This window comes from Balaenoptera ricei, chromosome 1 (genome assembly GCF_028023285.1).
Source record: "Balaenoptera ricei isolate mBalRic1 chromosome 1, mBalRic1.hap2, whole genome shotgun sequence".
Taxonomy (NCBI): Eukaryota; Metazoa; Chordata; class Mammalia; order Artiodactyla; family Balaenopteridae; genus Balaenoptera; species Balaenoptera ricei.
The window spans coordinates 149,891,459-149,905,802 of NC_082639.1; the positions used below are offsets into that span (position 1 = coordinate 149,891,459).

General features: G+C 42.5%; 1 protein-coding gene across 1 annotated transcript in view; it reads right to left on the reverse strand.

Moving 5' to 3' along the window:
- The window catches only part of KCNK2 (potassium two pore domain channel subfamily K member 2), a 156,725-nt gene extending 143,519 nt beyond the window's left edge, over positions 1-13,206 (reverse strand). Inside the window, exons 1-2 of the mRNA XM_059904240.1 lie at positions 13,158-13,206; positions 9,973-10,283 (exon numbers count right to left, since the gene is read on the reverse strand). Coding sequence (XP_059760223.1) covers positions 9,973-10,283; positions 13,158-13,206 — 360 coding nt within the window. The remainder of the gene's footprint in view (positions 1-9,972; positions 10,284-13,157) is intronic.
- Between the last annotated feature and the right edge of the window lie 1,138 nt (positions 13,207-14,344).

A 14,344-nucleotide genomic window follows, 5' to 3' on the forward strand; every position in this document is an offset into this window, starting at 1 on the left:
AGGCAAAGACCCAAGACACACAATATCACGGATTACAAAAGCATACAGAGTTGAGGAAGAATGAATTCTACATGCGGTAGGGGATGAAGATAAAAAAGACAGTGTCCCTCTCCGTAGAAGGGAATTTCATGACTTTGCTAAATTCGCTAAGCAAATGGCTTAAAACTTAAAGGAGGTAATTTTACAAAAGAGCAAATAAAAAGAAAAACTTTATTGAGTAGAATGTAAGACGCTTATCTCAAGAGAAGGTACAAGGTGAAATGTGGTTATATTCAAACAGTTTAGATAAATTAAGCTTATGAATATTAGATCCATGACAGATTTTTCATAATGTCATGAGGCACTGGGTACAGCTGTCCTTTCTAAAGCTGGCTTTATAAAGGGAACTGAGGCACTGTTTTTATATGTTCCTTAGATAGTTAAGAGTAAGAAATACTAAGCTAGATGAACTACTATTCTTGATTCAGCCAAGATATTCAAATGTTCATAAAAATGAAAGGCAGGGAAATAGCTGAAAAAGTTAGAAAACATCATCTCATTCCCTTACTGAAAAGGATATTACCTAACCTATGTGAATACTTAATAAATAACAAAATAGGAGGATCCCAATAGCACGACTGAAAGGAACCATCATTTATTTCCTGAAATGAAAACATTTCAGGATGTAGCAGTTCTACTACTACAAGATCTACAAGTAGATGAGCAGTTCTCCTCTTTTGCAATGCCACAGGTTCTATTCTTCTATACTCTTCAATACTCCATACTTGAACTCTTCAGTCAATACTTCGGTTTCTTCTATTCATCACTTATTAAGAGAATGAAGCTTTTTGACCAAAGGACCATAAGGGAATCTAAATCCCCCACCACAAGGGATGTGGGGAGTGGTAGTACTCTGTGTCAGGTCCTCTATGTCAAAACCCTTCAGACAATAGCTAACATGAAGACTTGGAATATTCCTGAATCATCCCCTACACAATGGTGAGCAAAAACTGGAGATGGCAAAATGGCATGCATATGTGATCCCATGTGTGTACAATTCTGTGTGGACAGATGCATATGTGTGTGTATACACCAACACACACACACACCCTTCAGTCTATTCCATTTGTGTATAATGCCTAAAGAGAGGTCTTGGCCAACTCTGGAGGGAAGGATTTCAGATCTTACTTTCTTCTTGATACCTTCTGGTATCACCTGGATTTTGTACAAGATACTATTAATACTTTGTGAATGTTAGAAACCAAGAAAGGAGTAAAAGTGCTATAATCCTATAGATAGAATGTTAACTTAGTGTGTTCTTATAACTATTTCCCTCTGCTCTTTCTCTTTCCACTCCTGTCCACCTCTTCCATTCAGGTAAGAATCCTCCAGCTTGAAATCACCTTCCCTGACCTCACCTGCTCAGGCTTTCCTCCCCTGCTCAGGCTTCAGCATGACTAGTGTCCAACCACACACGTTTCTGCATAATATTTTAGTTGCTCATTGTGGCCTTATAATTGTACTCTCATTCTCCACAAGTATATATTTTGCCTTCACATTTACAGACCTGCTGCGTCTTCTGCTGCTGGTCTTTGCTACTACAGCATGGATGTGCCAGATGTACCAGCAACTTAAAATGAAGCAAGTGTACCCTAGGTGCACAAGTCAGAAATCTGACTTAGTTTGTGGGGTTAGATAAAAGGGGATCCCAGGGAGAAAACACAACAAAATAATGTCACTCCTAAAAAGGCCTTCTGGAACAATGGAAACGAGCTATAGAGTCACCTGAACGACAGCTCTGCAACTGTAATGCTCGCTGTGCCACTTTCAGCATCTCAAGCCAAAAAAGGCTGAGTGACCTGGGGTTAAACATTCTGTGCCTCAGTTCGCTTATCTACAAAAGGGGGATGATGAAGAATAACCTCTCTGTTTCCTGACCAAACAAAATAGAATACATATATAAGTACTTTTTAAAGAGATATAGCCTTGAACTAAATATTTATTGGGTATTTACTATCACTAGACATTGTGGTACACACATTCCTGTGTTAAGTATCTAAGCAAAAGGTCCTGGAGATGGAGTCACAAGGAAGAATCATCTAATCAAGGTACCATTCTGTCTCTTTCTGAACTGCAAGGCACCTAATCTGTCTGTGCCTCAGTTTCCTCACTTTGCAAATGTGAATTAATATATACATGTCAGGGGATGTGTGAATTAAATAATATAATATACCTTACCATGCAAAACGGTATTCAAATATATGATAAAATGAAAATATGGAATGTACAACTCTAAGAATTTTAGAGCCACCATCATAATAGCTATGGACAGATCTATACTAGTCAAACTTCACTCTAATACTATTTGACTGAGCTTTACATTTGTCATGTTTTAAGTTTAGACCAAAGAAATTGTCAGCCAAAAAATATTTTTAAATGTATTACAATGTATATGCAGAATAATTTTGCTCACTCTGCAATAACCATTCCAGCTATCAAATAATGTCCTAGCCATTATTTTAAAATAATATTCCTTTTTAATCATATCAGTTTGGGTGATATTTTATTGATATATAATATTCATATAGCACTTTACTATTTTTTTTACCAATATTAACTAGTTAAGTTTCATATATCCTTTGGAGATAAAATCATTTTCTGACAACTACTTTTATGTTTTATAATAAAAACCTAAGTATAATTAGAAAACAGTGAATGAAACTATCTCAATTGTTACTGGATGTACTTACAAATGGAAAAAGTGTTTCCCTTTTCATTCTTTCACTCTGAAAGTCAAGATAGCATGAAAATAGAGGCTGGGATGGGAGGCAAACATAAATTATCCCACTAAGAAAGTAGCAAATGGGAGAGTCCCAGGAAAACTGGAAACTGACAAGGTTTTCTTTAAGACTTCTGTATCACCCTTGATACCTAACTCCCTCTTCTAACTATGAAAACAGCACTCTTGAGTAATCCTCACCCTTGTAGCCCAGTCCTTTAAGTGACTCCCAGATAAACTGCTAAAATAATCCAAGCTACTTGAAGTTTACACATTACGCCATCTAAAAATGCTTTTTCCAGAGATTAACCCAAAGGACGTAAAGTATTTATGGGATGTTTAAATATTTTTCAGGCAATTTTTTTGTTAGAATCGGGTTCCTAAAGTCTAAATTCATCCAAAATATTGAACAGGAAAAGTAAAATCACTGATAACAAAAGACAGCCCTTTTAGATGCTTTCTGGACAACATGATTTTGTGTCCATAAATAAAATGATCGAAGATGAACATACGCTTTCCAAAAGTGAAGCCAAATATTTAATATACCTGGATGCTTATACAAACTAGAATAACAGCCACCAAACCATTGTATACAGAATCAAATAGTATCACTCACCACCATATACAATCAGTTCTAAGCACGCTTTTCATATGCTAAACCATCCCATTTGCCATTAAGAGAGCCATAATCCAAAACATAATTGGGCTCCCCTATTCAAACACTTTCAGTGGCTCCCATGCCTAGAGACATACTTTTTAAATGTTTCTTTTAAAGGGTTCCTACAGGCAAAGAAAAAAGAAACCTTAAGAGGTCTGGGGGCATAGGGTGATACAGCTTGCTAAAACAAGAGGAACATCCTTGAAATCTTAGGTTGTAAATCAGTCATTCACGCAGACTTTGGATCTGTTCCTCAGCAACCTCTACATGTTGAAGTGCTCCTGGGGTCATACTAGAATCTCTGCTCATCTCAACCTGCACTCATTCTCCAGGTGATTTCATCCAACGTCTTGACTTTAAATGCTTTTGGTATAATGATGACTTCCAAAAGTATATCTTTAGCCTGACCCCTCCCCCAAAGACCAAACTCGCATTTCCAGCATCCTACTCAACATCTACCCTTGGATGTCCTCACAGGCATTTCAAATTTAACTTGACTGTGCTGGCCTGGAATTGGCCTGAGCCGTTGGGCTAAAGTACCCACACAACACTGTCCCTTGGTAAAGGCATGAGACACTCTGATCAAGAGTATTGTTTTATAACCATGACCTGAGGAGCTTCAGGGAGGTTAGCACCAGCTTGTCAGCGTTATTTATGGATAACATTGTGGTGGATGATTTGCACCTGGTCTCAGAGAGACTCCTGGAAAGCTCTGCCACTGAGGCTGGTTATGTAGCAAGAAAATGCCTATGTGACTGGCGGGGGATCAGAAACTCCAGCCAAGATGCCATTTTGGTCTCCCTGGCCCACAATGTTCTGTGCACACACTGGTGGTTCTTGATCCAAGAGAGGAGTATGGCCTGGCATGGCCTTACAGAGGGAGGACAAATCCAGCTGGCTCCTGGCCCCGCCAGACCCCATGCTGCAATATGACCCTTGCCTGTGGTGCAGATCCTTATTTGGGTGCTGTTGTTGTACTGCACCATGTTCCTACATTATGCTATAGATCTGTAAGCACTGTTATGTGGGGTCCTGTGAATCTTCTTCAATAATCAAAGCCCGTCTAATGGACACGATTAGTGCCCCAAACTAAGCTCCTGACATCACCCCCAATCCAGGTCCCCCTGCACTCCTCCTCATCTCAGAAAAATGGGAACTGTATTCTTTCAGTTTCTTAGGACAAAAATGTTGGGCTTATCTTTGACTCCTCACCTTTGCCCCGCCCATCCTGTCCGTCAGTAAGTCTCATTGGCTCTCCTGCCAAGATACATCCAGAATCTGACCATATCTCACAACTTTCTCTACAACAACCTTACTTCAAGCTCCCCTTATCCATCACCAGGATTATTACAACAGCCTCATAACTGCTCCCTCTGTTTCTGCCTGTGGCCTCCTGCAGTCTATTCTGAATTCAGCAGCCAGAGTGACCCTGGTGAAACATAAGCCAGAATAGAACACTCATCTGTACTAAAAAGCCAAACTCCTGATTCTCACTTACAAGGCCCTACAGGACTTGGCCCTCATTACCTGCCTGACATCATCTTCCACCACGCCCTCCCAGCATCCTTGCTGTTCCTCTGCAGGCCAGGAATGCTCTCATCTTTGGGATATGCTGGGCCCTCTGCTGCGTGTTATTCCCCAGACAGCCCCTTGGCTAATTCCCTCACGCCCTTCACTTAAAAGTCACCTTATCAGTGACCTTATCTAAAATTAATCACCAAGACCATCCAACATTTCCAACCCCTCTTCACTACTTTATTTTTTTCTCCTGAGACTTATCACTAACATACCATCTTCCCCCAGTAAAATGCAAGCTCGCCAAGGGCAAGAATTTTCATGTGTTTTATTCTCTACTGTATTTCAGTGCTTGTGACAACACACATGGAATTCAACAAGAATTCAATAAATATCTATGAATGAATACATGCTTATAGAATTAGTATAAAACAATGTTTTTCTTTTTTTCTTTAAAAAAGTCTAGTTCATTGGCATTCTAGGAAGGCATGTAGCTCCAAGTATCCCATGGTATACAACCAATGCCCTCAATGGTGCATCTACTCCAGCTGGAGGGGAATAGGCCTAGGGTAAAGCCCACCTCCTTCCTGTGGAATAAGAGGCCTTTCTCTACTCTGTTAGACTTGCTCATGCCGCTGCCCCTCACACCCAGACAATTCAGTTACACCCAGACAATTCAGTTGCACCATGCCCTCTGCCTAGAACATCTACTGATTCCAATTTTTCCTCCAGAGAGCACTGATTCCACACTTAAAATCCAGTTTCCCTTTCACCTCTTCTTCTGTGTCTTCCCAACTCTCACTGGGTGGTTAATTTCTTCCTCAGTAGCCCAGCTCCAATCTGCAAGTAGTTCTATTATAACTAAGTTTATAGCAGTCTCCTGCATTGACTCTGAAGGAGAGAGTACCTTAAGAGAAGCCAAGTTTTTCCCCATCATTTTACTTGGCTCAATATCCAGCACAAAGGTCAACACACCGGAAGTGCTCAATAAATGCCACTGAATGAAGCAGTAAGAACAAAATTGAGAAGAGGGAACAGTGCAGAGAATATAATCCCCTCAACTGGAAGACTCCAAAGATCTCGACCTGAGGCCACCACATGACCTTGTGAAATGTGTCAGTTTCTTCACCCAAAAAGTGGATAGAATACCTTCCCTACCTACCTCACAGGGGCGTAGAGCTCAAACGATAAAACAAAAGTCAAATCTCCCATAAGATGTTTTTATTATCAATGTATAGATCATAGATTTTTGCCCCGTTTTTTAATCTCAGAATTGACTCAGCAAACATGGAAATAACTAGATTAAAACCAGGTATATCTAATATAACCATGCCTCTACTGGTTTACGACATTCAAACAGGAGAAAACCAGGAAGTGTTGTCCAAAAAGAATATTAAAATCCAGGTTATATACTCTCCATATATATGGAGAGAGATATGTTATATAATGTAAATCACGATGTACAGAGGACTATAATTTGATATTCATTACACTCTAATATACAGAATAATAGGGAACTTGACAGCAAACTTTAATGTTTATTAAATTTTTTTAGAGGCAGTAAATATAGGAGCTAAAATCATAAGCTCTGGAGTCTGTCCATTTAGCTTTGAATAACAGTGCACTCTACCTTTTGGAAAATTAGCTCCCTCTCAGTTTCCACCTAAGTTAAATATAGATAATAAGGCACATACCTCATAGGGTTGTTTAAGAGAATTAAAGGAGCTAATACATGGAAAGGGGATTAAAATAGTGCCTCGCACATAGTAAGTGCTCATTAAAATTTGGCTATTGTTAATGGTATTCATGACTCTTGAAACTTAAAAAGGTTTCCATATATTTTTCTGTACTGGAATCACACTAACAAATGTAATGGAAGTTGAAAAGTCAAAGTTTTCAAAATATTTCATCCCAGAAAAGATCTCTTTGTCTTGATATCTCTGCCACCACCTCAATCTTGCCTTAGAGGGTCTTTGTCAAAAACAGCACTTAGGGACTTCCCTGGCAGTCCAGTGGTTAAGACTCCATGCTCCCAAAGCAGGGGGCCCGGGTTCAATCCCTGGTCAGGGAACTAGATCCCATGTGCCGCAACTAAGAGCCCACATGCCGCAACAAAGATCCCGCATGCCGCAACTAAGACCGGTGCAACCAAATAAATAAATAAATATTTTAAAAAACCAAACAGCACTTAGATCGAACACACACGATGGGACTCGATAGCAGAAAAGGAAGTTGCTCTCATGTGCCTTAATGCTCCATTTCCCAATCTCCCCCCACACCCCGCCCACCCTGCCCCCAAGCCTAGGCTACCCTGTGATACAACCACAGCATGGAATGAGGTTACCATCACCCACCCAGAGGTGTAATTAATAACTGGAGGCCAGATTAGGTTAACTGTACCTGACGTTGGCCTTACTGCCTGACTACCCACTTCCTCCTCTTTGCCCACTATTCACAAAAGGAATCCAGAATTCCTTCTCCACCAACACAAGGACTGAACTTCTAACTTCTCCAACTATTTTCCCCTCAGCACTGAAAGCCCTGGAAGAGTGGAGACTCCTAGGAATAAAGCCAGACCAAGATTCTGAAGACCTGAACTCTCATCCTAAAGATACTATCTGGGGTAAATCATTTGGTTTCTTAGCCTCCTAATCCTTAATGCTGCGATATTTCTAACTAAAATACCCGCTCATGAGGTTTTAAGGGAGGATTAAAAGGGAAAATAAACACAGGAAAAACACTTGGAAATTTATGAGAACCATACAAATGAAATGTAATTCTAATATATGAATCCTGGCTCATTTGCTTTCCTCCCTATTTAGACACTGAGCTTGATCCTTGGAGCCATGCCACTATAAAGACTTCTTTTACAAGAAGAAATTATGTTCAAAGAGAAAAAAATAATTTATTAAAACCATAGGGTTATAAAGGTGAGTGATATGACAATAAATAACAGGCAAACCTCTGCATTTAAAAACACTCAATAAGCACCAAAATCCTTAAGATTTTTTAAGAAGCAAAGATCCTCAATCGGCAATGAATATTAATAAAGCTAAAATGGATTGCCTGTGTAGAGCAAAAAGAAAAATAATTAGGTCATATATTGAGCTCTGTTTGTGTTCACTCCAAAAACAATGTAGCATTTTTTTTCCTGCCCAAGACAAACAACCTCACTTGAGAAGGTAAGTATGCAATTACCTGAATCAGATGCTTCCACCCAATTAAGAGGTAAGCAGAGAAGGAAAAATAACAAAAACAGCAAATAAACCTAACACTTCTTGAGCACCTAAATGCCTTCCACGGATTATCTCTTTACTCTTTACAGCAACCTTACTTGATAGGTATTCTTCCCTCACTCTAGATAGATCTAAAGCTTAGAGAGGAAAATTACTTGTTCAAGATGACAACTCTAGGAAAGTACTCAAATGGAATTTAAAACGTCCTATCCGATCCCACAGTTTAGGCTTTTACCACGACTCCATGCTCCCTCCACCAAAATAACATAGAGCTCTTCTTCTAAAACCCAAGGGAAGTGGGGACTCTTTAAAGATTTTCTGTACCTCTAAGGATGATGGGCACAAATCAAGAGTGAAGTGGAAGTGATCTTATGCAGGAACAGACAATGCGGTGGCTGGACTGATAATATTATTTGGCAGGTTCACTGTCAATACTGAAAATGGCACCATCATCTACAAATAGTAGGGAATTCAGTATCTAATTATCTGAAGAACCTTTCCAAAATTTAATCAAATAGGTGAGATGCAGAAGTGTCTGAATGTGGTACGAGCTAAATGAGGATCAGAGAGTACTAGCTTTGATAGCTTTCAATAAAACTTGAACGAGAACTTGTATTCTATAAATAGAGAGGGCTATGGAGGACAGAGGTAGCATTTGGGGATCCATGGCAAGAGGGAATAAAAGAGGAAAGGTCATAGAACAAGAAACTGGATAAAAATCAATAATAATTTCTTCCCTCAATCGACTATTCCAACTCACTCAAATGATGTAAAACCAAACATAAGATGAGGAAGAAACTGCCCAGTTGATGACTCACAGATGGTTTTCAATCCCATTTGACATAAACCTGGTAAGAAAAATAGGCTCTATAGGAAAATGAATATATGTACAATTAAAATGTTTTCATCAGTCAGATCTCTCCTTGAAAGAAAATTCTAGGGCTTTCTTCTTGACCAAGATTCTTGGTTGGACCAATGATTTGTTTTAAACAAAAGAAATCTACAACAAAAATATAGCCATCTCGAAAGAGCCTAACTGAAATTTTAAAATCATTTTGGGATTAAATTTCTTTTAAAAAACGTTTTTCCATAAGGATACTGTTCTGCTATTATAGAGTAAATTAAAACTAAATTAGTTTTTATTCAAAAACTCCATTTTTCCGTGTTGCTAGTAAATTGCTTTTAGTTGGGGTTTAGAGAAGCAATGATTAATCACTTCTCCCCAGACACCTAAAAAAGGCAGTTATCAGAGTTATACTTTGGCTAGATTAAAGAAGTGAGCTATGGCCTGTTAGCCATGAGATGTATCCACCACAAACTCATCTCTTCTATCTTATGATAGCCACTGCCATGATTACTGCACTTTTTCTGCCTTATATTTTCCCCTTATTTGCCACAGCAAAGTTTCTCAGTCGGCAATGGTTCTCTAACCCTGAGGGCCTCCAGCAAGGTAACCCTGTGTTCACAGAACTGTCCACTGGCAGTTCTAAGACAAGACAAAGGAAAAGAAAGCAGGGTGACAACAGGACAGAAATAGAGAAACACAAGAGCAGAAGAGGATGAGAAGGAGCAGGGAGCGGGAGAAATAAAGGAAAAGGAGAAGAAAAGATGGCCGAAGTAATAAAAGAGGGAGGGAGTGCAATAAAGAGAAAAAGAAACTGTGGCCAAGAGGTCTACACTAAGGAGAAAAGTGGGAGACGACCCCACAGGCACATCGGAGGGCCTGGTACTGAGTTATTGCCTCTTATTCTTACTTGTCTTTGCCCACAGAGGAAACGGAATAACAACTCCTGGGTGCCAGTTACCTGGATGAGTTCGTCCAGCTCAGTCGAATTGACACAGGAGTGCTGGGAAATGAACGTCTGCTTCTGGATCACAATGGTGGTCCTCTGGGAAATCTCGTGAGGCTGCTCCAACGCTTTGAACACTGTGGCTCCGATGATCAGATAGAGGACGACCACCAGGAAAATCGTGGAGACCGTCTTCCATTTCATAACATTAATGGTCGTGTCAGTCTCCACCCGGGAAGCAAGCACGGTGGGTTTCGTGGAGAACGAGAGCCTCGGTTTAGAGTTCTGAGCGGCAGATTTAGGATCCAGCAAGTCAGGGGCCGCCACTGCCAACAATAGAGAATGGAGGTTAGGTTGAAGGAGGTTAGAGGGGATGGCTCGGCTTCTTTCAGGGGTCAGCAAAGGTGGACTGAACTCCGCTTGCTCTCCTGGTGGAAGCTCCGGAGCCTAAACCAGAAGTATATAAGGGTTCAAGGAAAAGGGGCTGGGTCTTAGCCCTCTGCTGCTATTGGGGTTTCCGATGGGAGGAAAAAAACAGGAAGCAGACTAAGAACCTTAAAAAAAAAAGAATGCCTGAGGACTTCCTAATTAATTTCAAAATTTATATCTGTCCAACGTGCTAGTCAACACATTTACAGAACTCCTAAGAGTTGATGGTACTAAGCTAGATATTTGAGTGCTCATAAAGAAGGCTAATGGATTATTCCTGTTCTCAAGAACTTAACACTCTATACCACAAGCAATCAGTGTAAAGAACGTTATCTATTTTTATTTAAAAATTCATTATAATAAAGGAATTGTAAGTGAATTTGCGATCCAAACATTGTTGCTCGAAGCAGAACGTTAGTAATTATCTGATAAAACATGATGGCAAATAAACCACTCAATAGCTCAATCATTTCTTTTTGCTGTCCTCCAAAGTGGGCTCATGATTAATCATTCTCTGTATTTTGTTATTCAATCTCGGACATCTTTTAAAAAAACAAAAGTATTGCTACCCATTCTGGCACACAATCATAGGTGCAGCCAAGAGATGACAAGTTCCTTCAACAGTGAACATTATCAAGAAAAAAAATTAAAAACATCGTCTCACACCTTAGACCCTACATGCTCTGTACAGAGCTAATTGCTCCATTAGAGTGGATTTATGTGTTCTCTTACAAATTCCCATATATTCTGAGGTGACTCTAAATCCATTTATTATTCATCTCAGCTGTTCAAAAATATCATTAATGGATTTCCTTTTAGAAAATTCAAGAGATACTAGACTTCCACTTGCTAAGGGGAAAATATGCCATCTACTACAGAATATTTGATTGGAAAGGCAACACTGAACCAAAAGGGGTAATAGAATGGCTGAAAGATGGGAGATTTTAAAAAAAAATCAACTCAACCATAATAATCAACTTAACATCCGTAACTGTTAGAGATATAAGTAAAATTAGTTTAGAATACAGGTTTAATAAAATGATAACCTAATCTAAAAGACACTTTTAAGTAAGTATACAAGAAATAATCTGTGAAATTGCACCCAAATACCCTACAGGAACCTGAAATTACTCGAAAATAAGAAGTGTCAATTTTCACATGGCTACATACCCTGCCCTCTTGACTACCACAGCTGGAGTTCATAAATCATCTGTTGCCCATCAGAAAGTAGCTTTGCAAGCAAAGCTATGTGAAGCACCATACCTAAGTAAGCAGTGTTGTATAATGATGACAGATAACAGAGGGCTCCTCAATCAGCAAAACTCTGAATGGTTCTGACTTTGAGGAGAAGTTGGAGCTCTGATGACTTAACTGTACCCCTGGCTCCAAGTGGAGATTCCACATACGTACAACTCATTTCAGCAGTTTCCAATGGTTCAACCTGCTATAACAGGTATGTACACATTTTCCTCCTGATACAGTCAGCTGCTCCAAATAAAGCCACAAACTAGCAGACGCCTTTAACATGTGATATTCATAAAGGCAACTTCACCCAAAATTAGCACTGGATACGTGTTTAATGTTTTAATTTTTTGAAACATTTTAACAGAAATGTTGATAACAGCTAAAATCACTGTCATCTGCTGTCTAGCCACTCCACCCCACCTGCAAGCTGCTTAGTGAGTCTCAGTGAAAAATAAAGGTCATAATCTAAAATTAAGCCATCTTTGGAATAAAAATAACAGAAAATCACATAGAAGCTCCATATTATCTCTCTGAAGGAAGCTTTCCAAGTCCTTCCTCCCCAGTTCTCTGGGCTCTCATATTTCTGATTTTTCACATCACTGGTTTCTGGTCTGCAGAACTGGAAAACACCAAGACTGTTTACCTTGATGCTCCCAAATCCTACTCCTAGATTGCAGTGCTAAACTAAGGTATTAACATGCTTTGGGGGAAAGGGGACAGATTTTTTTTTAAAAGATTGTGTCTGTGTGTTATTAAGCTAATACATTTCCTGATGGATTTTAATTCTTTTAAGCTATTGCCTTATTTTTTAATTAGCAGAAATATATATAATGCACATTTGGCAGGCAGAATGGGCAGAAACTAGTGAAATACCAAAATAAAAAACAACAGCCTTTCCCCTCGGTCTAATATGGGGAAACCTCTGGGTTTCCATCTCCACGTCGTTTGATGTATGATCATGAAGAGAAGCTCATTAGAACAAGGAATCAAAGATTCACCCCTTCCACACACTCTCCCGGCACCATCATTACCTCCCTTCTCTGCCCCCAGCACCTCACAGCGTCCTCTTAATCCTGGTCTCCCATCCTCACCCAGGTATGTCTTCTTCGCTCCCGGCCACAACTGACGACTCAATACCAGGAGAAATGAGCTTTTTTCAGCACCACTGCCTATACCACCACGCAACGGGCAACAAGTGTGACCAGGGTCACCATGCGTCCTGCCCGTCGGCTACTCCCAAGAGCTGACCCTCCTCCTCCTTCGGAAACTCCCCCAAGTGTCCCAAACCCATACCCAAAGCAGATGCAAAACCCCCAGGCACCAGCGGGAGAGTGGGGAGAAGCAGCCAGGAGAGGATCCGGGGATAGATTTGCCTCCAACCCCAGATTATGACCCAACACCTTGGACGGGAAACGAAGGTGGAAACGTCCGCTTGCTGCCGGCGGGGCTTTTGCAGCCCTCCCCGGACTGGCTGGGGCTGAAAGCCCGCGGCGGGAGGTGGGGAAGGGGGCACCTGGGGGTCTCACCTTCTCCTGCTCTATGGCCGGGTCTCTCCTGCGAGGCGCTGGGAAGCATGAGGCATGCAGCATTCACAATGTTTTTGGTTTTTTTGTTTTTGTTTTTGTTTTTTGGTTTTTTTGTTTTTGAAAAAGACGGACTTGAAGCTTTTACAAACACGCCATTGTACTCACTTCTTATTCAGAGACTGGCTGCGCGCTCCGAGCTGCACGGGCAGGCATTTTCCCCGGCTTTGTTTTACAAGGTGGGGAGAGCGGGGCTGGACGCGGGAGGGAGGGTGGGGGGAGCGTGAGAAGAAACGGAATCGCGGGAAGGAGGGGACACCGGCGGGCCGGGCAGAGGGCGAGGCCGAGGCCAAGTTGGGCTGGGGCGCCGCCGCCCCCGCGCGCGCCTGCGGCCGAGCCCGGGTCACCAGGAGAGCGCCGGCGACCCGGGTCCCGCGCCGGCCAGCAGCCGCCGCCGCCGCCGCCGCCGCAGCGCTCTCCTCCCCGGGCTCCGCGCTGGCCGGGCCCCTGCGCTGCGCGGCGCGGGGGTGGTGGGTGCAGCCCGAGCCGCAGTGCGCCCCGGCGTCTTTGTGCGCGAGCCTCGCTCAGCCCCTCTTCGCATGTCTTTGTGCGTCTCCCAGGCAGAGCCCTCCGTGCCCCGGGGGTGGAGGTGGGGTGGAGGTGGCACGGTCTCAGCGCGCCCGGCGCCCTCCAGCCCGCAGCTCGGCCGCCCCCCGCCGCTCTCCCTTCCAGGCTCGCTCCTCTCGCCCCTCGCTAGTTCCTTTCCCTCCTTTCGGAACTCCCTCCCCTTCGCACCCCTCCCACCCCCCACCCCGTCTCACCGCCTGGGCCCTCCTCGCCGCACCCCCTGCGAGCCCAACCCTCGCCTGCGTCTCCCCCGCCTCTTCCAAAGTACCCCTCAAGCCGCCTCCCCGCCTCGGGGCATAGCCCTTGGATTCACCTGCAGTCTCTCCTCCTTTCAGCCGCTTCCACTAACCCTGCCCCTCCCTAGATCCTCACTCACGTTATCGGGCACAACGGGCTCCAGCCCATCTCCTTCCAAGTCGGGTCGCGGGGGTGTGGGACCGAGCTTTGGGGAGCGGGGACCCCAGCACGTGGGCATCCTGCCCTCCCTGCGCCCCCCCCCCCGTCCCAGGGTTGTACAGAGACGTACACCTGAAACCCTTGGAGTGAGGGCGGTAATAAGGATG